Source organism: Xiphophorus maculatus, chromosome 23 (genome assembly GCF_002775205.1).
Source record: "Xiphophorus maculatus strain JP 163 A chromosome 23, X_maculatus-5.0-male, whole genome shotgun sequence".
In the NCBI taxonomy this organism is placed as follows: domain Eukaryota; kingdom Metazoa; phylum Chordata; class Actinopteri; order Cyprinodontiformes; family Poeciliidae; genus Xiphophorus; species Xiphophorus maculatus.
Window position 1 is genome coordinate 8,510,269 of NC_036465.1, and position 23,896 is coordinate 8,534,164.

Consider the following 23,896-nt stretch of genomic DNA (forward strand, 5'->3'; position numbering starts at 1 on the left):
TAGACAGAATCCAATCCGAGTAAGCAATCAATTTTCTCAGTGGCCGAAAGTTTAGATCCAAATAGGAGCTAGGAGCTGACTTTCACCAGGCTAGGTGAATATATAAGCACACCACACTTTCCAGATTTCTGTTTGTTATAAAAGTGACAACAATGTGTGATCTGACTTCTGACTCCCCATCCTACTTTTGTACTTCTTTGTGTTGTCTGTCATAAAATCACAATCAAACATGTTGTGTTTTGTGGTTGCAATGAGATAAAATGTGAGTACTTTCATAAACAAGAACTGTTCTCCTTAAATAAGCTCTGTGTATTAGCTGGAGTCAATAAGGGGAAGTTAAGGTGCTGTGTTCACACCTGTTTGTGAGTTAAAATGGCAGAAGCAGCGTTTCCAGTCCTCATTATCACGAAAGTTAAATGTGGCCTGTGTGTTCAAATCAAATCATTGCTTATTCAGAATAACATTTCGCTTTATTCCGGTTGCTTTTGCGTTACATTTCAGTCAGATAATGTAGGAGAAAGCAGCAGAAGGCTCTAAAATGAAAGGCTGAGACCCAGCGAGCAGCCAGCCTGCCTGTTATTCACCTGTAGGGCTTATCCCGGCGCTAGGACCCAGGGTGCGCGATTTTCATCTCCAGCTGCTGCAGACCGAAAACTGGCAATAAGGGAAGATCGCGAGGACAAGCCAAAATTGCTTACTGTATTCATTCTGCTTCAAAAATCCCACCCGTGGCCCCTCACCGAAGCCCGGGCGACGGCGGCGGCCGCTTGTTGCGCTGTGTGCGGGCTTTGAGGCTGTCGACGGCTCGGAGCGCAAGGTAAGACGGTGCAATACCATGCGATTACTAATAACAAAGGCGTTACGGGCGAGCAGGGGGCATTAAAGGGGGCATTGCACAACGCAGCCGAGGGCGAGTAAAACTCTGCCAAACTTTGACCTGGATATTTGCGTTTCCCCTCCCGGTTTGTGTCTCGAAGGAGCCACAGTAGTTGGCGTGATGTTTCGCTGTTATCCCGCGGCATTAAATGCGGGATCGTGTCACATGTACACGGACAGCCAAGTTGTGGGTATGACATCCGTGGAAGTGCCGTCCATGCGTGCCGGGTGCGGGGTAAAATCCAGATCCTGACACAGTTTAGCCCCCCGTAGATGCGATTTGAACATTTCGGAGATAGATTTAACACAACATAGCACACAGGGCCATCCATTAACCTGGAGGATAACATCACTCTGGACTGTTTCTGTGAGCGGCTGCTGTCCTTCCTGTAGCTTACTGTGGAATAATTGATCACTTCTACCAAGATGGAAGGGCATTGTTGTGGGTTTGCGTGTCCTGACTTCCCCGCAGCCTCGACATTATTGACCAGGTGAAGCACCAACTTAGACGGGACATCCTCCTCGCCGTGAAGCATGGCGGCCTAAATAGGGTCGATAATCTCCGATATGACTAGCACTTAGATGAGCATGTGAGCCCACTTTGAAGACGACACACTTTGAACAAAATAAAAACAGGCCTTTGAACATAAACAAAGTGCATTCATCCGTGGCATCGCAGCTGCCATCGTCGCTTGTGCGGAATACCACATCCCTGATTTACAATAATGGCGTGGATAACAAGTTTTGAAATGAAAAAATTAAAAAAAAACTCCCAGCTTCACACATCCGGTGTGGAGTCTGTGAAAGAAAACAGCCGGTCGCAGCCGGGGGATTTCATCCGGAGCTCCTGCGCGGAGGTTCGGGTCTCCGGGTTGCCCCCCTCCCCAGCCCGCTCCCCCAGGCTCAGACACAATGCGATGTGTCAGCTGCCCACTTTGTGTGACTGTTACGGCTCTCTACGGCGTTTCCCTCCTCACTGATCGGCCGCTTGAATTTGTTTTGCCGATTTCCCATCTGGCCGCCTGTCAGCGATTTGTCCGATTACAAGCAGCCATTGCTGGGCGAATGGCGAAGGGCAGGAGTCTCCTGCACGGCGGAGCAGCGAAGTAGTTTGTGGACAGGGTCGTTGTCCTGCACGGCGGCAGCAGCCACACTAATTCCTCCCACCACACCGCGGCTTCAGCCCGGCCGTTTTGGGCGGTTATTTCCCCACCAGGCACCACGCTGGAGTTTAGAAAAGTCAGATATTTGTTGCTAAAGGAGTGGATCCCCCGTGCAAAGCAGCAGGCCTGCTCTGCCGTCTGGATTCAGGTAAGACCAAGTGGCCTAATTACAGCGCAGTCCCCTGCACCGCTTAACTATTGTGCCAAAATGTGATTATGGAGTAAGAGCGCTGAATGACCTGTGGCTGTTTATCTTTAGGGGGTGGGGGGATCTTGTCGTTTTCCATTGACTTACCTGTCATGATGTGAGCACAGAAATATGAGAATCTAAACTAGGATTATTCTGACTGTGCAAACTGGAGTTAAAATCACCTAACTGAATCCAGAACCTAAACTAGCCTTATGGTAACAGGAAATGTGATTTTGACATACTGCTCTGCAATGTCAGAGCTGAAGACTCACAACACAGAGAGAGAGAGAGGCGCTGTCTCTATCATCATGAAATATTTGTTTCAGTAGGTTTCACTCATTAGGTTTTCCAGTTCATATTGTCTCAAAAATGTTTGGGCCAGAATGTGATTCTCAGGTAAAAAATACCATGATTACACTGCATAGACGTAACATTTTAACAGAATTACATAGCATTTCAAACAAAATCAACAACTATTTCCTCTGACGCTAAAATAATCTAACATTTTGACTATCGTAGCTCTGATAACCACATCTGTAACATTTATTGACTAGCTGTACATTTTTGTAAGCAAACATACTTACAAATATTTCTTAAACAGCTGACTTTACTTTCCTGAAAGGGAAAAACTGTAGCAGCTCTCTTTCTGCCATCAATAAGTAGTGCAGCAACTAGTGGGGGAGGGGCAGCGATTTCTCACTCTGTGCTCAATGGTTTTGAATGAAAAAGTCTCGGTATACCTTGACATCGGTAATCGACCCATGTCTAGTTTAAAATCTGTTTAATTACCATCTTCATTGTCATTATAAATAGTTGTTAGCAGTTTCCATCGCCATATGTGAAACAGTCTCTATTTCTGATTCACAACATCTCAGATCGGTTTATTTGGATTTGAAAACAATGGAGATTTACACAAGCACAGGAAGCTCATCTCTGGATTTTATGAAGGAGAGAAGATTATAAGAATAGATTTGTTTAAGTCAGAAACACTTTGTATAGATATAAAGAAGTGAGATTAACATAATGTCAAGTTAAAAGTCAAAAGTTCCCAGAAAGCCAACATCAGCTTAGCGTTTTTTAATGTTTGTTGTATTTGTGACTGAAGGTTGAGATGTTTCTGGTACTTCCAATCAGTGTTGTGCCTTGAATCATCTTTTGGGTCTATTTGGACTATTTTCAGTGATAATGTAAACTACATGAGGTTTCAGCAAAAATCAAGTTGTCAAGAAGTCAATTTGAGATCAACTTTTTAAAAATGGAGCAAGTAAGACGGGTTTTCCCATGTTTTCCCATGTGGGTGAGTTAAAATGTAAGAAGCGGTGCTTTCTCTCTAATTAAACTTAAATCTTATTCAAAATAATACCCAGCCTTATTTTGAGTGTCTTTGTAATGGCTCAAAGTCAGCTGCTCGATTCAGTAAAATGAAAATCTCATTTTAATTGAGCTGAATCTCTGTGGAACAATGCAAATTTGTGAATTTGCAACTAAGCATTTTATGTTTTTGATACTTTTAATCAGTTCCGTGCTGTATATTTATATTAGGGGGAAAAAAAACAATTTTAATAAGAACGAGGTAAAAGGAAAAGGCTAATTCTGGTCCTCATTATATCACTTTACTGATATGACACCCACAAGGCAAATATAGTAGAAATTATTTAAAATGTGCTTGTGTTGACCATGTATGTGAAACTGAAGCTCATAAAGAGACTGGTGAAGTTAGATGACATGGCCACAGAAGACCAGAGGTTCTTTGAAGAAGACATGTTTTAAAATCCCCCTCCGTCCGCCAGGCTGCAGCTGGAGGGCCTCTCGCTCCCTCATGTTAGTCCTCCAGCAGCAGACCCAAACCTCTGCCACTCTGGGTTTTATTAAAGCCCGTTTCACCAGCTGACTGCTAATTGACCTGTCGTGGGCTGACTCAGTCAGACGCTCCGTTTTAATCGCAACCCCGCGTTGTTTATTTAAAAAAGAAGAAGGAAACACACACACACGCACACACACATTTCATTACTTCGTTGCCCCGATAAGCCTTTTCAGTTTAGCGCACCGTTACACTCTTCGGTCGCGATCCCCCATTCCCCTGAGCGGCTGGAGCGCGCGTTGCATGCCGGTACCTGCAGTTCCGAGCGCTCCCGGCCTCTCCAGCGTCCAACGCTGGGCGTGGAGAGCCGAGCACTACATCTCCCATGCTGTCGCCGCGCACCCTCCTGCCCCTCTCCCTCCCTCCGCTCTCTCCCACCAGACTGGAGGCTGGAGATACGGAACGGACTGTCTTGACGACCCCCCCTCTCTACCCTCCCCTTCTTCTCCTCCCTTACTCCCGCCCCCCCACCCCGGACTTTTAGAGCCGAAAACCGTCGAGATCAGTGAGCAGCCGCGGACGGCCGGGGCGAAAGGCTGGACACGGCCGTATCTATCCACCACAGTCGTGCCTGCACGTCGCTTCACTTGCCATCTGGACGAGCGGGTTGGTAACTGTTTGTGTCATTAGACATCTTTTCGCTCGCTCGCCGATTAGCGCCAGATTGGTTCAGTTTTGGAGGTAGAGAGTGAAAGAAGAAACAAGGGGGGCCCGGAGAGGAGAGGCTCGGTGAATGCCTTTCAACGCCGGAGTGGCTCCGTGAGTCGGTCCGGTGAAGGGCCGATAAGAGAGGCTGGAGCACTTCAGCATTAGGGCGGCCGGGGATAAACACGCAGCGAGCCGGACCCGGTAATAAGTTGTCACCCCTCTGCTGCCCCCCTGTAGTGGACTACTTTTTCTCACCTACCTACCAGTTGGTCCAGTTTGTGTGCTTTTTTGGTCAGTGGAAATAATCACTAGTTTGTCATGTGTTACTTTGTTGTTGTTGTTTAGTTCGCGTCTCGTTTCGGTCTCTTGTTTTGACTTTGCTCGGATGTTGACTGACCTTATCGGGCGCAGATGTGACAGATTGTGGGGGTCTTCTGGCAGGGCTCTCCCGTCACTTCGCTGGTTTAGTCAGCGAGCCGCCTGCCCGGTTAGTGTCCATGTTTGCCTGCGGATGGACCGGTCACCTGAGAGCCCGGTCCTCCCATTATGCTGGAGGAAGGGAGCAACGCGGAGCTCTCCAGAGTTTTTCCGTGCTGATATTTATACCGACTGCCCCAGCACAGCGTGCATGTGGGCTTTTTGTGCACTTTTTTTTTTTTCAGCTGTGACATTGGGAACCGCTGAGCAGGACAGGGGGCTGACCGGATGGAAGTAGGGGGGCCACAACAGAATAATGTGGCTGTTTTTCCTCCCTTTTTTCATCCCTCTCTCCCTCTCTTTCTCTCTCTCAGAGGTATTCCCAGCCTCCACTTTTTGTTTTCGTCTGCTGCCCACGGCGTGTGCGCGGACCTCTGCATGCATTCGCTGGCCTACATCCGAGCGAATGGATTCAGATGTTGCGGAGCAGACCGCGATCGGAGCACAAAGACAAACTAGCTGTAAGCAACTGTTGTACGGTAATGTATGCAGACCCTCCTTTCCGCGGAGCGGCATCTGCATCGCTGCTTCTCCCCTCTCTCTCCCTCTCTTCTCTCTCTCATCTGAACACGCAGATTACACGCAGAGATTGTGTCTGTCTGTCAGTATGTGCATCATCTTCGCTGTGGCTCCAGTGACTCAAAGGTGAAACATTTCCATTGCATTCAAAGCTTTCACCTCAGATTTTTAGAGCCTTTTTGGTGCGCTCACCTCCACCTTCACCCAGGATGCTCCTCCTGTGCACCTGGATGCTTCATGCTTAAATGTGTGATATAGTTATCTATGTTATTACATTAAATTCTCTGTTCCCTGTAAGATAACAATCAAAACTTTTCATCATTTAAGTCGGCCTCTCTCTGCTCTGCTGGACTTTATTTAAAGTAAAACGCTGCAGATAAAGGTTAGTTTAGTGGTTGCCTCATATATGGATTAATGTATGGCTCTACGGAGGACAGACCCCGGAGACCAGGGGTCAGAGGCCACTTTAACACTAGCTCCTGTGTGAAGTGTCAGATAAAAGCAAGTGTTAGTGAGAAATTATTTAGTGTTGTTGAAAATATATTCTGTCCTTTAGCTGTGGGCTAAATGAATGGTTATAGTTGTTGTATAGCCAACAACTATACAATTAATTTGAGGTTATTTAGATACAACAGGGTAAGTAATGCATGGATAGACTGCATAAAACTGGGTTATTACTGTAAATTAGAGCTGCATCATGTACTGAGTGGCAATCTTTTTCTATGTAATATTTGGTATTGTTCAACTTATTCGGCCCACTTATCTGTGCCCACCCCAGACGTAGGACCAGTGACCAAGATCCTGAAGCTCAGGGAGAACAAAAGTCATTTTGCAATGTCTTCTTTCCTTAACATTGCTCAGCCCTAAGCATCATGCATAATTAGTGTGTAGGCTATGGTCAGCAATGGTTTGATATTGATTTGGGTGTTTGAATTATGTCCACAGACGACCATGTTCACACTTATCTGTTGAAGGCAGCGTGTTTTTCTCTGAAATGTTTGATACTCTGCTGTGTACGCTTACATGCATTTATTCTTTGATAAGCAGGATATTCATGCATAAGGGTTCATTAGTAAGGATATAATGCAATGAGGATGATCATTTAAAGCCCTTGTTGACCTGAAAATGTCACCAAGGCAGGACCTCAAACATTTATTCAAACTTGAATAAGATGCATGTTGCAGAAAAGGTAGGAGCATGTTGTACACAATACCGTTCAGTATTGTTCTTGTCCTTTAAACTTTGATGCATTTTTCCAGATTACAGTCACAAATTTTAATGAATTTTCTGTGATTTTATTTGGGAGACCAACACAAAGTAGTCCTTGATAATGAAGTGGAAAGAAAATTATACATTTTTAAGAATAAACCTTAAAAAATAAAATCTGAAAAATGTTGCATGCGTGTTCGGTCCCTTTTATTTTGCATTTGCACCAGACATATTTAGTCGGCTTTAATCGCCCTGTTTGATCCACTTTAATTGAGCTACACTCCAAAAGCAGGACACAGACTATGATGCAGGGCATTCTGGGTAAATACAACCAAACAGAGAAATGGCTCATGGTCTTCTGTCAAAGTCAAAACAGAAATCATACACTTCTAAAATCCGACGCCACTCCATTTGTTTACGTTTCATAAAGAAAGAAGTTGCGTTTAGTGGCTTCTTCAAAGGTTTTTGTGTCGTTTTCTTCAGTGGTTCTTGGTTCAGCGCCCCCAGAGGTGAGGAGGGGAACAGGTTTTTCAAAGGGTTTGGATTGTTTGACACAGTGTGAATCGTACCAGCTAAAAATGTAACAAATGTTGCAGTTTTGGTTCCCACTTGAAAAACAGTGTAAGTTTTTTTTTTTGTGTATAACATCTGTGAGAAAACATGAAGGCCAAGGGACACAACTGACAGGCCAGGGAGAAAGTTGTGGATAAGTTTAAAGGGTTAAGTTTTGAATCATATCCCAAGCTTTGAACATTTCACAGAGAGCAGTACATCCATCCATCAGGCTGAGCAAGAACGGCATCAAACAGAGAACAGCTCAGAGTCCCATGGTAACTCCCGAGGAACTGCAGAAATCCACAGCTCAGATGGAACAATCTGTTGGTCGATCACCCCACAAATCTGGCTTTTATGGAAGAATTGCAAGAAGAAAGGGATTGCTGAAAGAAAGCCTAGAAACATCCCATTTAAAGAGGCACTGAAAAACAAGAAATAAATATTCAGTCAGATGAGAACAAAGTTGAACTTTTATGCCTTTCATGCAAAATGTTGCATGTGGAGAGAAACTGACATGGGGCAGGACATTCCCTGGCTGAAACATGGTGGTGACAGCATCATGCTTTTCCTCAGCAGGGACAGAAATCGGGTCAGAATTGATGGGAAGATGTGGCCCTTTTCCAGTGGCACCTTCTCAACTTGGTTTTCCACCAGTAATGGTTCTGTGATACCGGCCCCTTTTTTAGAGCCACTTTGGTGGGAGTCAGACTGAAAACACAGAAAACCATGACTGATTGGCTGGTTGCAATAATCTGACCCAACATTTGTGAAAACTCACTCAGAGCCACAGATTGACAAGAATGTTCAATATGGCTTCCTTCTCCTCCAATGTTGTGTTTGTGTTGCACTATGTTTTGGACTCTAAGGCTGTCAAAATACACGTCAACCCCACCCACTAGAGCTCTTACTCAATTGTAATGGAAAACCACCAGAACTGCGTAGAGTCGAGTTTTGCTGCTAGGTGCTAGTGGAAAAGGGTCAGTGGACGGAGTTAAATACACAGCAATACTGGAGGGAAACCTGTTGTAGGCTTTAAAAGACTTGAGACTGGGGCAGAGGTTCAGCCAGAGCAACGATGGAATGATTTCATGTCTTAGAACCGTCCAGTCTGAAGATCTGCAGCCGGACTTTAAAATGGGTGTTCACAGATTTCATCCAGTCTGAATGAGCTAGAGCTATTTTGTCCAAGAGCAAAGGCAGAAAGGTCAGTCTCTACATGTGCAAGCTGGTAGAAAAAGACCCTAAAAGGCAGTGAAAGGAGTTTTCTATAAAATATTAATAATTCTGAAATACATATGTATGTGACACTTTTCAGCTTTTTATTTGCAAACATTTAGAAAATATTGTTTTTTTTCTGCTTCACAATACGCAGTGTTCTGTGTTGTTTTAACACATACAAGTTTCTAAAGTTTGTGAAATTTTTTTAAAAAGTTGGAAGGGTGTGAATACTTCTTTAAAGGCATTGTGTAACTTTCTAAGACATTGTGTGGCGGGTTTGAGGTTTGCATTTCTGTAGATTTTTTAAGTTAGTTTTTGTCTTGCTGATGTCTTCAGTGGTGTGTGAGCTGCCTGTGTATCAGCAATGATCTGCCAGTATCATTGATTTATTTTGGGATGCGACCATCTGCAAAATGCTAATGTGCTTTAACCTACAGACTTTATTGTCCCTGTGTCCAAAAAATGATTTAATGCATTTGTTTTAAATTGGAAAATTTTCCAAATCACGTCTCCGTGACAACTAGAAAAGCAATTGTTGCTTGCCCAGAGTAATGACAGGTTAGACATTACTCAGTAGCCCAGCTTGTGGCTTTAACAAATATAGTGTTTAAGCCAAAGAATGTAACAGATGTACTATTCGAATTGACTTTTTAATTTAGGTTAAATGTGTTTTTTCTAAATACATATCTTCAAAATAATGATTAAGGAATATTGAGTTATTTGGCGACATTTGCCAGATAAATGTGTGTTAATGTGCCGGTAGTACATTTCTAAATACATTGCTGACATGCAGTTTTTGTTTTCTTTAGCTTTATTTTTTTGTCAGACGTGTTAAAATTTTAATATCAGATAAAGACAACCAGAGTAAACACAAAATGCAGATTTCAATTGATTTCATTAATTAAGGTGGGAAAAGTTATCCAAACCATTCATTCACCTGTGAAAAAGTAATTGCCTACTTGTTAAATCATGAAGTAACTCTAATTAACCCTTAACAGCTTTTTCACAAAAGAACCCAGAATAACATCCAAAGCGCTGCAGGCCTCTCTAGCATCAGGTACAGTGGGTGTTTATGAATCAACAGCAAGAAACAAACCGTTCAAAAGCAGCTTCTGATCCAAGATGAAAGCAATAAAAACACAAAGATCCGCCACACATTTGCCTTAAAAATATCTCATTGATCCCCAAAAACTCGTGAATAATGAGACAAAGGGAAACTTTTTAGAAGAATTTGGCAAAAAGTGATATTTCCAAAGAGCAGCGTTTAGTGAAATATGGTGGTGGAAGTGTCATGATCTGGGACCCCCTTTACTCCTCCAGGTTCTGGTAGAGTTTTTGCAATTGATTAAACCATGATTTTTTTTCGCTCTCCCTTTCTCTTAGAAAATGATGGTAAAAGCCATCAGTCTGTGATGTTAAGGTCGCTAACACTTGGGTTATGCAGCAGGATAATAAAACAAAAAGAAGGGTTTGAAATGGCCTAGTCAAAGTCTTTACTCAAATTTGATTTAGAGGCTGAAGTCACTCATGCTTAAAAACCTTCCGATTTGGCTGATTCAATCATAATTTGAAAGCTAACTAGACTATGTTCACAGAGCAGCTGAATGCGACCAAAATTCACATTTTTAGCCCACATGTGACCCGACTTTTTCCAATTTGTGTTACTTTCATGTGATACTACATTGGATATGCATCGGATTGCGTCTGGATCAGAACTGTCACATTGCATTTAATTCAACTTTTACGTCACTAATGAGAGACATGTATTGTAATTTTGCACCAGAAAAAGCCAGACGCTGTAAATCCAGACACAAACAACGGCTGAAAATTATAATTGTGAAATTATGAAAGAAGTCTGTGTCAGTGAAACGCATCACATCACAATCCCACCACTCTTGGCACCGACTACTCATTCAAACAGACTTCTCTGCAGAAGTTAATGTTCCACAAAACGCCCTTGCTGTTAGCTGTGCTTTCTTTCTGTTAGCTTTTTTTGCGTGTTGTTATGATGTTGAGACAATCCTGTCGGCTCCCTTTGCTGAATAAACTATAAAACTGATCCATAGATCGTAAACAACGCGCTGCCGTGTGATTTCAAAGTTCTTCTTCTGCACATGCGAATCGCTTTGGGGTCGTAAACTGTTCACATAGAAGTGAAGCAAAAATCATAGTGGCTCCCGAAGACCTGCTGTGTAAACGTGGAAATATTTCCTTTGCTTTGATATTGTTTTATCTGAAACGTGATTTAAAAAGGAAAAACAGAAGCAATCTGCTGTGGACAAATAATTGGGAAATTCAACCCTCTGTGGGGTTTTTTTTTCCTGTGGAAATCCTGTTCCTTTTTTATGTTGTCTAATGTTCTAGTTAATTATATTTGTTACTCTGCTGTGAAAGGAGGGCTGTTGGACTGATTTAAATATCTCTTTTGGTTTTCAACACAAACAGATCATTAGCGGTAAAGCTAGTCAGCAAAGTTAGGCAGAAAAGCCTCAGCATGATGGCAAAGAGGTGATGTGGTTGTTGTTGGCTATTTGTGACTCATAGTCTCCTCATGTTGCAACAAGTGCATTAGCTCTAACTTCAAATATTTTCCTAAAAAGAGTAGTTCCCTTTCGAAATTGATAGTTGGACTAAGACAAAGGAAAATCTCACCCAAAACACTCTCTGGGCCTTTTTGATTTTGCTTTGTATGCTGTGTGATCAAACTCCAAATGGTCCGCTTTGTGAGTTCATACCTGCGATTAAAATCTGTCCCAGACCTAGGTCTCCTGACCTAGTGACAATTTGTGATCAGCTGTTCAACCAACATGACATCAGCAGCTCATCTCCTGATGTTACGCCTAAACCACAAACACATTTAGCCACCTGAACTAAACCGTTATTCAGACATGAACACTGAAACACTCAGCTCAGCTTTCCACCAGATGCAATGTGAGATAAGAAAATGAGTCTATAAAAGTAGCAATTATACAGATTTCATTGTTGATGCAAGACGCACATGTTTAGGTTTGACACCCTTAAATTATTATTTTTTTCTTAACTCAGCTGTGCTAAAGTCCTTATGCATAACAGACAAATAGTTTTGTGATAAATTGAATGAAAATAGGTTTTGCACTCTAAGGCAGCTCTGGAAAAAATGAAAAGACGACTGCAAAATGATCAGTTTCTCTGATTTTGCTTTTTATAGGTACATAGCTTTACACAATATAGATAGCTGCCTCCATGTGTATACCAATATAGGAACTCTAGATATTTACCTTAACTCTAGCATTGTCAAAATGTAACATTTTCCATGACAGATACAAGTTATAATCTAAAAAGGACAACATATGAGCTACTTTCTGCAGTACATTCAGCCTTATTGTTTTTCTTGAAGTCTTGCTTTCTCTCGCTCTCTCACAGCCTGAATGATCTGGAGACATTTCAATATGCAGTAGAAAACTTCTTGCATCTTTGTGTTTCTTCTGACTTTATAGTAAGTTCCCCAGTGACGCTAGTTCCTACTTCACTCAGTAATAGCATCTGTACTAAGGAGTGTTGTTGTATTGTCCCTGTAGTACTTAGATTTGTTGAGCTCATGGATCAGGAAAAAAACTATATTTTTGTGTCAGTGACCAGCAATTTTTTTATTTATTTAAATTTTTTGTGCATGACCAAATAATGTTTTCTGACATCTAGTCTGAACGAAGCTGCCCTCGATCTGGCTTTGGACTGTTCTCATCTGTATTTGGTGCTGACTAAGTCAGTGGTGGCCAAACCTTTTGCCACATGGACCAAAACTATCCAGTGGAAAGTATTGGTGGACTGCAAAAGTATTTATTTTATTAAAAATGTAAAAAAGAAAAAAAGTTTGGTTGCCTGCTTTGCAATAAGCTAAGCATGCACATTTAACAAGAATGATATAAAATGCAGGTTAAGGCGTACCAAAATCACCTTTTGCGTAGAAATTATGTTTATGGTTCTGTTTACTATTAAATTAACAGAAAAGTTTAATATTTTGTACTATGTAACATTTTTCATTGTGTGAAGATTTTTGTTTGGCAGCAATAGGCCTGTCGCGATGAACAATAAATCAATTAATCGCACGATAAATTAAAACTATCGACCTCATTTTAATTATCGGCTTTATCGTTTCTTCGGCCTTTTTCTCCTTCTGTTGATGACAATGAAAAAAAGGCTCAACTCTGGTGCTCTCCCTTCTCTTCCTCATTTCCTTAGTGTAAAGCCCAGCGCACACGACACGATCTTAGAGCTGTCGGCCCATTTTCAAAACCTGACAGACCACACATTATCCGACAGAAATTCTAGTTATAACGGTTCGATCGGGTTCGGTCCTGCCGTGTGGTGTCCTACAATGGGCACAAAATAATGGCTACAAGTTCAGTTAACTAATTTTAAAACCAGGCATTAATCAATGCTTTACTACAATCTACCTGCAATGTATGAGGCCAGTGTCAGTCCTGACTGAATGAAAATCATTAGAACCTATTTATGTCACGTTAACGAAGAACAGCTGAAAAGTTACCGGGTTTATCAACTGCGGTTGCAATTTCGCTCCAACTGCGTTAACGCTCCCAGTCGGGAAAAACCTCTGATTTAGATCGGAGCGGCCACGACGATCTACCGTAACACAAAACACACTACAGGATGATCGGTTACGAAATTGCAAGCAACAATCTTAGAACTCCCAACGTTCTAAGATTGTCGTAAGGGGAAAAATAGGAGCAAAAAACCTTGTAGTGTGAACTATTGCATCAGGTAGTCGATGTGCCCATCATCTCTATTTAAATCTAATTATTACTGAAGGGCAACATGATATACAGACTTCATAATCTGCCCTCTTTTGGTTGAATGCAGTATTTATTTCCACTTTGGCTTTATGTTGTTTAGTTTTTATTCTAGTAAATTTTTTGTTAATGGAGACTGAGAATCCATTTTATTTTTGATTGTTTTGTTTATTTTGTTTATCAGCTCCAGTGTTAAGTGTTATTTTGAAAATAAAGTGTATCTATCTTTGGCAGGAAATCACATGCATTATTACGTAATTTCCATTAAATCAGTGTAAAAAATCTTCAAACAATATTATCGTTTATCGCAATAATTTTTTGAGACAATTAATCGCTCAGTAAAATTTGTTATTGTGACAGGCCTAGGCAGCAAACATGTTTATCTACTTAAAAAAGGTCTTCATTTGCATAATGTCCTGTGCTAGGGCCAAATGTATACAATTCTTCAATTGCAGTAGGTGGCCGCACAAAATCTTTCCAGGGTACGCCAATGGCCCCGGAGCCGCACTTTTGACACCATTGGTTTGAGTGCAGTCAGGTGGATATTAGTGCCAGCGCCAAAAGGGAGCCCTGTATTTAGTAGTTTACACTTGGGATCAGATCAGCCTGTTTGCTTCTGGCTTTCTTAGATTTAAGTAAAAACAGAACAGCGCAATATCAAAATCATAACTTGTTCTTTCTTGTGTCTTCTGCAGCATATTGCTTTGTTTTTAAGAAGATCATATTGACTGGCTGAGCTCCCACCTGAGGCATGTTTTGCTAGAGAAACACCTATGCAGGTACTTGTTTTCTTTCTGTTGAAGTAAGATCACTTGATTAGAGCAATTTGTCCTCTTATCCTCTTAACCCTGGTCTCATTAACCTCTGTCATTACTCAGGTGGAATCTACACTAATGAATGTAGGGGATGGAGGCCCGGTGAGCAGAGAGATCAGTGCTCTGACTAAAGCATCCACTAGTATGGTGGGAAATCCCCCGCAGACGCTAACCCCTGAGTTTAGAGGAGATGCGAACCTCAGTCAGCAAAACAAGACCACTCCAACGAAAGACTGTAAGGCCTTAAAAGCCTGTCTGGACTCTAGCAACTGCAACCATATTCCGGAAAATCCTCTGCCTCAACAGCCTAATAATGCACCAATGTCCAGCCCGGTTCTGGCCAGCTCAGAGAAGGGAACAGGCAAACAGACAGACACCCCAAAAGTCAGAGCTGATGGGTCTGGCGTCTTCCCCACTCCCCAGTGGTCAAGTGGTGTAAAAGCCGGCCGGGAGGACGCTCTCAATCCGTGTCACAGCAATGTGACATCTAGTAAAAAATCACACCCACAAACGCAGTCTCTGCAAAGTCTCGCTCCAGGGTTTCAGTGCTCTGCCATGTTCAAACCAGCCCAGCCCGTTGCCTTTATCCCCTCCTCTAACTTCTCCCCTCAGCTTTGTAAAATCACTCTTCCACCAGCGTTGGGTCAAATCGCAGCATTGAGAGATGCCACAAGCAGTCAGTTTCAAAAAGAAATTCAGCCTCAGGGCTCAGGTGTCGGAGGCAAATCTCTCCTGCGGACTTACCCCTACTCATTGTCCGTGGGCCGAGCTCCAGACAAAAAAGCAGCTGGATCAAACCTGAAACTCAAACCCAACCACTCGTCAAGCAAGACTACCAAATCTCTAGGAGAGCATAAATCTTTAGCCTCTGTGGTTTGCTCACCAGCTATTACACTACCATTGCAGCATCCGTCATTAACTTCAGCAGCAGCCACTCACTACACCTTGTCTCCGACCGCTGCCATCTGCTGCGGCTCCGCATTGGCCGGCATAACTTCCCAAAGTCGGCTCCTGAACCATCTGGAAAAAGCCAACAGCATAGACAAGACAGCCATGGGTGCTCTTAATGCAATGGCCCCCTCTGCTACAGAAAACCACTCTGCTTGCTCCAACGAACAAAGAGATGTACCTCTCGATTTGTCCGCTAAATCAAAACGTCCGAAATGCATAGGCGACGCACCAGTTTCTGCGATCGAGCCTCATGGTGAGTCCATTCCGAGAGACTTTCTGAACGCAAAGAGGACTCATTCTACAGCTTACTGCTCAAACACACAGTATCCAGTTTTACCGAACTCCCACAGGAATGGATCGCATCAAAAGCAGTTGAGTCGGACTCAGAATCACCAGATTACGGAGTCCAAACCGACGTGGGGGAAGGGATCTGCACAGGAGTCCATTAAAAGTATCCCTGGTACATATGTAGGTGTGGCGAGCCCCATACTGGCTTCCACCCTAAGAGGCAAAGATGGAAAGGGGACCTTTGCTGATGAATTACAGAGCTTTGCAAAACAAGAGTTTATATCTATTATTGACCAAGGAGAACATCTGGCATCAGGAGGGAAAAAGCCATCCTGTCTGGTGAAGGGGAACCAACACGCTCAAAGCGGGAAGTATGTTAAAAACACTGGCACGGCCTTATCCAAGAACTGTCCCACTAAAGGAGCTCTGTCGGCCGCCCTGTTGAGCTCCGCCAACGCTGGAAGTCAAGAGAAATGTGGCCCCAACAAAGCAGCCGGGCCGTACTCTGCTGCTGCTGTCAGTCCAACCTGGCAGCCGCCGGCCCTCCTTCCTCACAAACCCGCTCCTCTTCAGAGAAAACCCCCCCAAGGATCAACAAAGACAAAAGGCACCGCCGTCGCAGAGGGGTCCAAGTTCAAGAGCCCGTCCAAACCTGAGGAGAACAAATGGGAGAGAATGAAGTCTCCCCTGTCCAACCTGGCTTCCATTGTTAAGCAACAAGGTCTTGAAACGACAGCTCACACAAATGAGGGGAGCACTCAAGCATCACCTGGCACATTGAGAAAATCCGATGTTCTGAATCCACTCAGTGAGAGCAAAGACGTCCAATCTAAGCATGGTACTACTTTCGAATACCCCCCTTACAGGCCTGTGGAGAAATGGCCGTCTCAAGGAGAATCCACTCAAGTTACAAACAGGCACGAGATGTTGAATGCTGCTGAACTTTCAGAAAATAACACCGCCGTTCACAGCACTAGAGGCGAGCACGCAAAGCAGGGCTCCTCCAACCCCACTGGTCAGACTCATCTGTTTGGGAGCAATGCATCAACAAATGGGGGCAGGATGGAGAGCAAACTGGCCCAGGTGTTAGAAGGGGAGATATCAAGGAAAGAAAGTGGGACATCAAACGGTGCTGCGGGTGAAAAATTGGAGGGCATGGTTGCATCCATCCTTACAGGCCAGCGTAGAGGTGGGAGTGACGCGTTGAAGAAAACAGCAAACGGTACCAAAGAGGAGTCGCCGACCAAAGCAAAAGCAGCTGCTATCAAACAAAAGAAGAGCAGTCCTAAGAAACCAGCGAAGGAGAAGCCAGCATCAGAACCAGTAAAGAAGGCTGCAGGGAAGAGAAAGCAGGACAAAGAGAAGACACCAGTGAAAGTTTCTGTGAATAAAAAGGTACATTTTGTTGATACCTTGCCGATCTTTAGTTTAACATTCATTTTGGAGTCACTGGGATGAGAAAATAACACATATAAAGGTTCTCATGAGCTGATTAGGTGGTCAGAGCTCGATTTCATGAACCCAGTCTATGATTGATTACTTCTAGGGTTTTATTTTGAGTTTGCTTTCTTTACTTTACCAAGAAAGTTTGTGATCAATAGCATCCTGTTTAATGTGCTCCCTGTGTCCCCTGTGAATTTCAGCAGAAGAAACAATCTGCACCTGCACTGGAGCAGAATCTGTCGAAAGGAGGGCTTTCCCCTCAGAGTACAGAGCCGAATCCAAAGGACAAGATCAGTTTCAATGAGGCTGAGCAAGCAGCGCGGAACAAAACAGGTACGGCCTTTTTTTATGGTTTGTACGGGTGCTTGAAATCCTTGCAAATGCTTAAATCAATTCAGTGTTTTCAAGGTTTGGAAAGTAATGAACTGCACTACAAAACGGCACAGTTTTGTAATAAAATGTAGCCTAATGCTTGGTTAAAAACCTAAATCTGGAAAATTTTATGTGCAGTTGAAACCAGATATTTTCATACAAAGACACAGACACATTTATTTTTCACTAACTGAAATAAATCAGACTTTTGGTCTGTTAGAATTAAAACACTTATTTCTATTGGCTAAATGCCAGAAAACTTAGTCTGAACCTTTTTAGATTTTAGAGGTTTTTGTGTAACTTTGTTTATTTACTGTGTTTAAGCAATTAATTTGAGTAAAAAGCTCACAACTTGGTTGTTTCAATGTAATGAATATTAATTATTCCTAATTTCTCAATGGTTTATTGATCTGTGTAATTGAAATCAAGTTGTCTTTTATATGCTAAACAACATTATTGAAATTGTAATTTTTTTTTGTTTAATTACTGTTTTGTTCTCAGACCAGTCAGGTGTATGAGGTTTGTTAGACATTTCAAAACAAAAAATCTTTATTCTTATATTTTAGTTTTCCTAGAATACTATCGCGAAACTGTTAGTAACAGTAACAAATGGTATAATAATCTGGAACTGAAACTGACTTTTCTGGGTTAATTTGTATTGTTTTTATTTCCAAAGTGTGGTGCAGGAAAAGTTTGAAATCTTACCTTAAAAATTCTTGAGAAGTTCTTGAATTTTACTGTGGGAAAAATATACAAACGCTGTTTTGTGTCGTGAAGCATTTACTGCCTTTAAGCGCTCCCAGCATATGCGCGTTTGTGGTATTTATCATAGATTTAATTATGCTTTCCATTTTAGTGTTAGTGCAGTCACTTTAAGCAGTTTGTGTGCAGAGATCAGATGTTTCTTGTTTCTTTCAATTCATTTTCTTCACATTTACAGGCATAAAATCTGAACGCACCAATCAGATTTTATTTCATTCATTACAGATAAAAGCAATCCTCTCGGTGTAGACGCCTCGGTGTCTCCCAAAAACTCCACCGCGTCCAACAAAGAACCAGAAGCGACAGAATCCTCCTTCCCACGACTGAGGAGAGGACAGCGACGGGCCGACGATGCTCGACTTGACCTCTGGGGGTTTGCAACGCCGTCCCCTCCGCCTCCGCTGCCCAAAGATGTGTCTCCATCGCCGCCTTCGACGCCCAGCCAGCCGGCTCGCCGTCCAAGAGGCAGGCCCCGATCGAACGCGTTGCCTGAACGAGCATTTGAGGGGAAGGTCAGAACGGCCGGCGTCGAGGCTGACACGCCCCCACACAAGAAACGTCGACGATGTTCCAGTAAGAAGTATGAGACTGGGGAATACATCACTGACAAGGACAAGCTGGAGGAGGGCGAGCACCTGGGAGACGCTCTGAGGCAGGACGCCGAAACTCCAGCAGGTAACACAGAAGAGCTCCAGTTTGGTTTCAGAGTTTAAAGGTCTGGATTAGTATGAAAAACAAAATAGATTCATCTATCGACTCATCTATTTATCTGTTATCCATCCAGCTGTTCGGGTTTTTTTAGCCATTTATCTGGCTGTGATTCATCCTTAAAAAGTCTTAAATTTATGTATCTAAAGATAAAGCATTAAAAGTTCTTAAATTCATTTAAAAATGTGAGTTATCCTTAAATATGTCAGTGACAGGTCTTACATTTTGTCGTGGCAGGATAATTTAATATCCTATATGTGCTTTATTTTTCTTATGAGACTTTTCTGTCAGGCAAACATTTGAGTCACCTGCAAACATTATCATTATGTCCTCTGACTCGAGGCGGTTGCGGCAACGCTAACTAGCTACTAATAGTTAGCTAGCTAGCTTTAATGCATCTATCATGGGTAATTTTATCGTCTTTTTGCTGGGCAACTTTCAGCTTTGACATTCATCTTCAGTTTTCAAGTAATATCATGATTATGACATAATACTGAATGAATAATGTTATTTAAAATGGGACACGCAGGAAACATTTACTGTACCAGGTTATTGCTATTAATGCTAATTTCCACCTTTAGTCCCCAAAACGTAAAAAATGAATGAATGAATGCAAGTACGCCCTCCCAAAGATCAATAAGCTTTAATTTCAAACAAATATTTAACACTGGAACTGGAAGATATCATTTTAAATATCCAAAATAAATAAAAAGAAACAACAAATAAAATGGATACTGAAGTCTCTGTAAACAAAATTACCCTCCAAAAAAGAGGCTAGTTGAGACCAGAGCACCGAAATTAATACTTTATCATCCAGTCTTTGGAGAGAGATGCGAGAAAATAAAAATTATCAAGCTTGTTTTAATTCATCATTGGATTAATTGATTTATTGCTTATTACGAAAGTCTTTTTCATTGTTCCTTTGTTTTTGTTTTTTATGCAGGTTTAAAATTCAAAGCTTAAAAAGTATACAAATATCTATTGAGGACTTTAACAAACAAATAAACTAAAATAAAAAGCACTCCAGAAATTTGAGTGTGGAAAAGATTTGACTTTCTGTCATAAAATGTTTTGGAAAAGGAGTCGGAGTTTTAAAACCTTTATGAAGTAAATCCGAAGTACGAAGGCAGTCACAGAGTAGTGTGTAATGCTATTGGCATATTAAACAATGGCAACAAAATACTCAGTTTGACACGTCATAGTTTAGCCTGTAAGAGCCTCGTTTTAAACCCATTATTGTGCATTCATCCTTTTCTTTGGCAGTAGGGAGTTATTTAAATCATTTCAACTTGTTTGCGTGTGGCAAGTATTTGTCATTGTCTGACGTTTCATAAGTTAAAGTAAAAAAAACATTGTGTATCAGGGTGAATCACTGCTGGAAAACTTATGAATGATTGTGTAAGGATTGTAAACCTATTTACAGAGAGAAATATGAAATCGCTCCTTTAAAAGCAGCAGAAAGAAACTATCTTTAGAACATGACGTAGGTGCTTGCTTTAGTCATTCAGATTTTTTACCCAATTCCTGCTTCTGCTTTTATCCAAAAACATTTTTTTCTTTTCATCTCCAGTTTAGTTGGAGTTTAGATTGTTGTCACTTCTTCTCTAACAAATGAATCCCTTAACTTATATGCAGTTCTGGGAAGAGTGACTTTGTTTCTCGTTTGTTAAGGTTCTATAGATGATGCCCCCTTTATCAGATCTTTTAGCCTGCTTCATGTCGTCAGGAAGGTTCTATTTAATTGATGAATCTTTGGTTAGTTAGTGTAAGAGGAAAAATAATAACTTGGAAACTGCATTTTGTATTTACTTCATCTAGGGCAGGGGTCTCAAACTCCAGGCCTCGAGGGCCACAGACCTACAGTTTTTAGATGCGCCACAGGTACAAAACGCTGGAATGAAATGGCTTAATTACCTCCTCCTTGTGTAGATCAGTTCTCCAGAGCCTTAATGACCTAATTATTCTATTCAGGTGTGGTGCAGCAGAGGCACATCTAAAAACTGCAGGACTGCGGCCCTCGAGGATTGGAGTTTGAGACCCCTGATCTAGGGTATTATAACCCTGGTGTATTATAAGCCTGGCGGGCCACAAGGCTTTACCACCAGGCTGAGCTCTGGTTGTTTATTTATTGTAGGTTGTGTTGTTTTAATGTTTGCCTTTTATAAGATAGAAATTTTACAGTTCATGCTTAGACTTTGTTAAAGAACCACTGGACCACCAGGCTTAGCAGGTTTTCTGGGGCAAACTCTGTTGTCTGATATTAAAATTTGTTTAATTTTACTGTGACCAATAAAAACAAACAAAAACAGAATAAATCTGTGATGGCAGCAGGACCTTAACATTTTTATCTTCTTAAGGATATGCTTTGAAAATGGCTGCTTGTTTTATAAATTATGTCTCGACAAATAAAACATTTAAGAAGCAGAGAACTAGAACAGCTAGATCACCTGAGAATTTCCTTCAGCAACTTGAGTCTACAGATGAAGCGGAGGAAGAGGAGGAGGAGGCACACGTCTTTCACTTCCTCTTCTCTCCTGATTGATCAGTATCCTGATTGATTAGCTCTATACTAATAGCCAAAATCAGTCACACAGATGGACACAGATAGTTGAATAAAAAGCGGGAATATCTGTGTTGTTTTGCCTATTAGACCGTTTTATCAGTGATTCCTGCAGACAGGCTGCTTCTCACAGCAGGGGGGCGTTGTCAGTGCAACACCAGCAGACCACATAGGAAGCTGAGCAGACTATTGCACAAACTTTACAAAGAACAGCATCATACTTAGAGGAAATAATACAAGGATGTTGTTTGTTTATTTTGTATTTTTTTAGTTTCAGAGCCTTTAATAAACTGAAACAGAGATGATTCAACTCAGTTCAAAAATATTTAATTAGTCCCAAAAGGAAGTTAAATGTTGTAACTTATATCATCCAGATATCTTCAAAGAGTCGTTGTGGATGGTCATGCTGTGGGCAGGATGGCTCTCCAGTAGCAGACAGTCTTCCAACGCATCTCAGTAGAGCTCTGACTGAAGACTGTTGGCAGTCATGTTATGCTAACAGCTCATTTACCAGAGACCATATTTCACAGTAACGTGTCCTGGATGACATCATCAATTGTAAGCAGGCACTGCTAATCTACCTCCTTTGCTTTTGCTTCTCCTCTTTAAATCTCCGTCTGACGTTTTGTTACAAAGCAGAGAGACGTTGGAGTAGGGGATCTGAGCCATTATGATCGAGGGCTTGAACTTCCTCATCTCTCTCTGCTCTGTATCCTTTTCAGCTCCTCTGGGATTTTATGTCATAGTTCAAGTATTGTTTGAGCTTTAGAGATGTTAATCAGCTGCTCCCAGTTCCAAAAACAATACGTTGTTGCCACGGTTACACATCACAACAACTGTCCTCAAGTAAAATAAAAGTAAGAGCAAAAATCCTTAGAGCTGCACAGTGTTCAAAACAAGACAATAATGTGCAGAACCACCAGGTTAACAATAAACTATCAAATCTAGTAGATTAAAATTTACATGAATATTAAAATTTAATTTTTTCTTAGCATAATGGAGACAATCAAATTGACTTAATAAATCAGCCTGAATCAGTCGTCTTTGAGTTCAAATGTATTGAGCTCAATACCAGTTTGAACTTTACACTCTAATGTAAAAAAAGAAAGAAAATAACCAAAAAAAAGAGAACAAGTTAAGACAGTTCATGTTCCTTTTAACGCACAAAAAATAACTAAATAAATAAATAACAAAAAAAGAACAAGCAGACCGTCCATGTTGCCAGACTGAGAGGTTTGCTGCTGGTATAACCCAGAATAAATGGATTATGGCTTATTTGTTGAGGGTTTCCAAGTCGAGTCGCTGGGTGAACATACTGAGGTTCATCTGACAAAATGTAAAGGTGCACTGGGAGTTAAAAATGTGACCTTTAGCTAAAGGGGGGCTAAAGGTCAAATCCCAGATGGAGTTTTCTGTGGTTACCCTGTTAGGTGGATTATTGGTTATGACTTGATTTAGGAGTGTCACTGTCTCTGCTCCTCCATTTCCCTGCTGAGCTTTGATCACATTAGCTGTTTGGGGAATAGATTATTTTATAATTCAACGATGGGATTAAGGAGTCAAAGGAGTCAATAGTTTACCTTTTTTCATGCCCCATTAAACCAATAAGATTTTATGTAATATAGGAACACAAAGGAGTGCAGCAGGAAAGTGTTCATGAATTTCTAACAATCTTATCAATAAAGACCTGAAAGGGAATCAATAGAGGGATGAAATATGAACACCTTCGCAAGTCGTCTCACATTTGGCTGTAGCTTGGTGCTACTCTGCACAACTTTTAATCAATCCTGTCTGCAGATGCGCAGAGGGATCGGTGTCCGAGTCCAGCTGCCCCCAGCCCAGAGCCCCCTCCCCCACCCAAACCCTCATACACTCGCTCCGGATCCGTCCGCTACCAGGAGAGCGAGGAGTCTGAGTGCAGCAACAAGCCTTCTGGAAAAAGGAAGTTCAAAAGCAAACACCTCAGTGACAGTGATGAGCCCAAGGTACGCTCCCGATCCTTTATCCCAAGCTGCAGCACATTTCTAATCATGTACAGTTCTGTAAATATGTGAGATTGCACTGCCCCCCTGTGGCCAGATGACACGCTGTTCTTCACAGATATGGGATCAGCTGGGACAGCAGGTATCCACATGGATGATAAATGCCCAATTCTTTTCTTTAGAGTAAGACCAAGCGCAGCAGCTCAGGGAAACGCGGCTCCTCCCTCCCGCTGGACGATGATAGCGCTGATGCAAAATCACAACCCACGCCTCTGCCAACTCCAAAAAGTTTGCCATCTTCTCCGACCGTCAAGAAAAGCTCCTCAGGAAGAAGCAGCGGTTCTGACTCGTCTCCTAAGAGGCCGGTTCCTCCTGAGGTCCGCCGACTCATCGTGAATAAAAACGCTGGAGAAACTCTGCTGCAGCGCGCCGCACGCCTCGGCTACCAGGTAAACCGCCGTCACTGCGATCCGATCGGTTTGTTACTCCAAAACCAGAGACGTTCTGAGAGT

At 42.1% G+C, this 23,896-nt stretch overlaps 1 protein-coding gene across 6 annotated transcripts in view; it reads left to right on the plus strand.

Moving 5' to 3' along the window:
- Window positions 1-633: 633 nt before the first annotated feature.
- Window positions 634-23,896, plus strand: part of bcorl1 (BCL6 corepressor like 1) — a 29,283-nt gene continuing 6,020 nt past the window's right edge. Inside the window, exons 1-8 of one of the 6 annotated variants that reach the window (XM_023328375.1) lie at window positions 634-817; window positions 5,530-5,676; window positions 14,199-14,282; window positions 14,382-16,952; window positions 17,201-17,333; window positions 18,360-18,809; window positions 23,200-23,387; window positions 23,567-23,833. In XM_023328375.1, the coding sequence (XP_023184143.1) occupies window positions 14,277-14,282; window positions 14,382-16,952; window positions 17,201-17,333; window positions 18,360-18,809; window positions 23,200-23,387; window positions 23,567-23,833 (3,615 nt within the window). In that variant the 5' untranslated portion in view covers window positions 634-817; window positions 5,530-5,676; window positions 14,199-14,276. Of the gene's footprint in view, window positions 818-2,165; window positions 2,188-4,574; window positions 4,697-5,529; window positions 5,677-14,198; window positions 14,283-14,381; window positions 16,953-17,200; window positions 17,334-18,359; window positions 18,810-23,199; window positions 23,388-23,566; window positions 23,834-23,896 lie in introns of those variants that run through there. The other 5 variants (XM_023328374.1, XM_023328373.1, XM_023328376.1 and 2 more) reach the window with 5 other exon arrangements.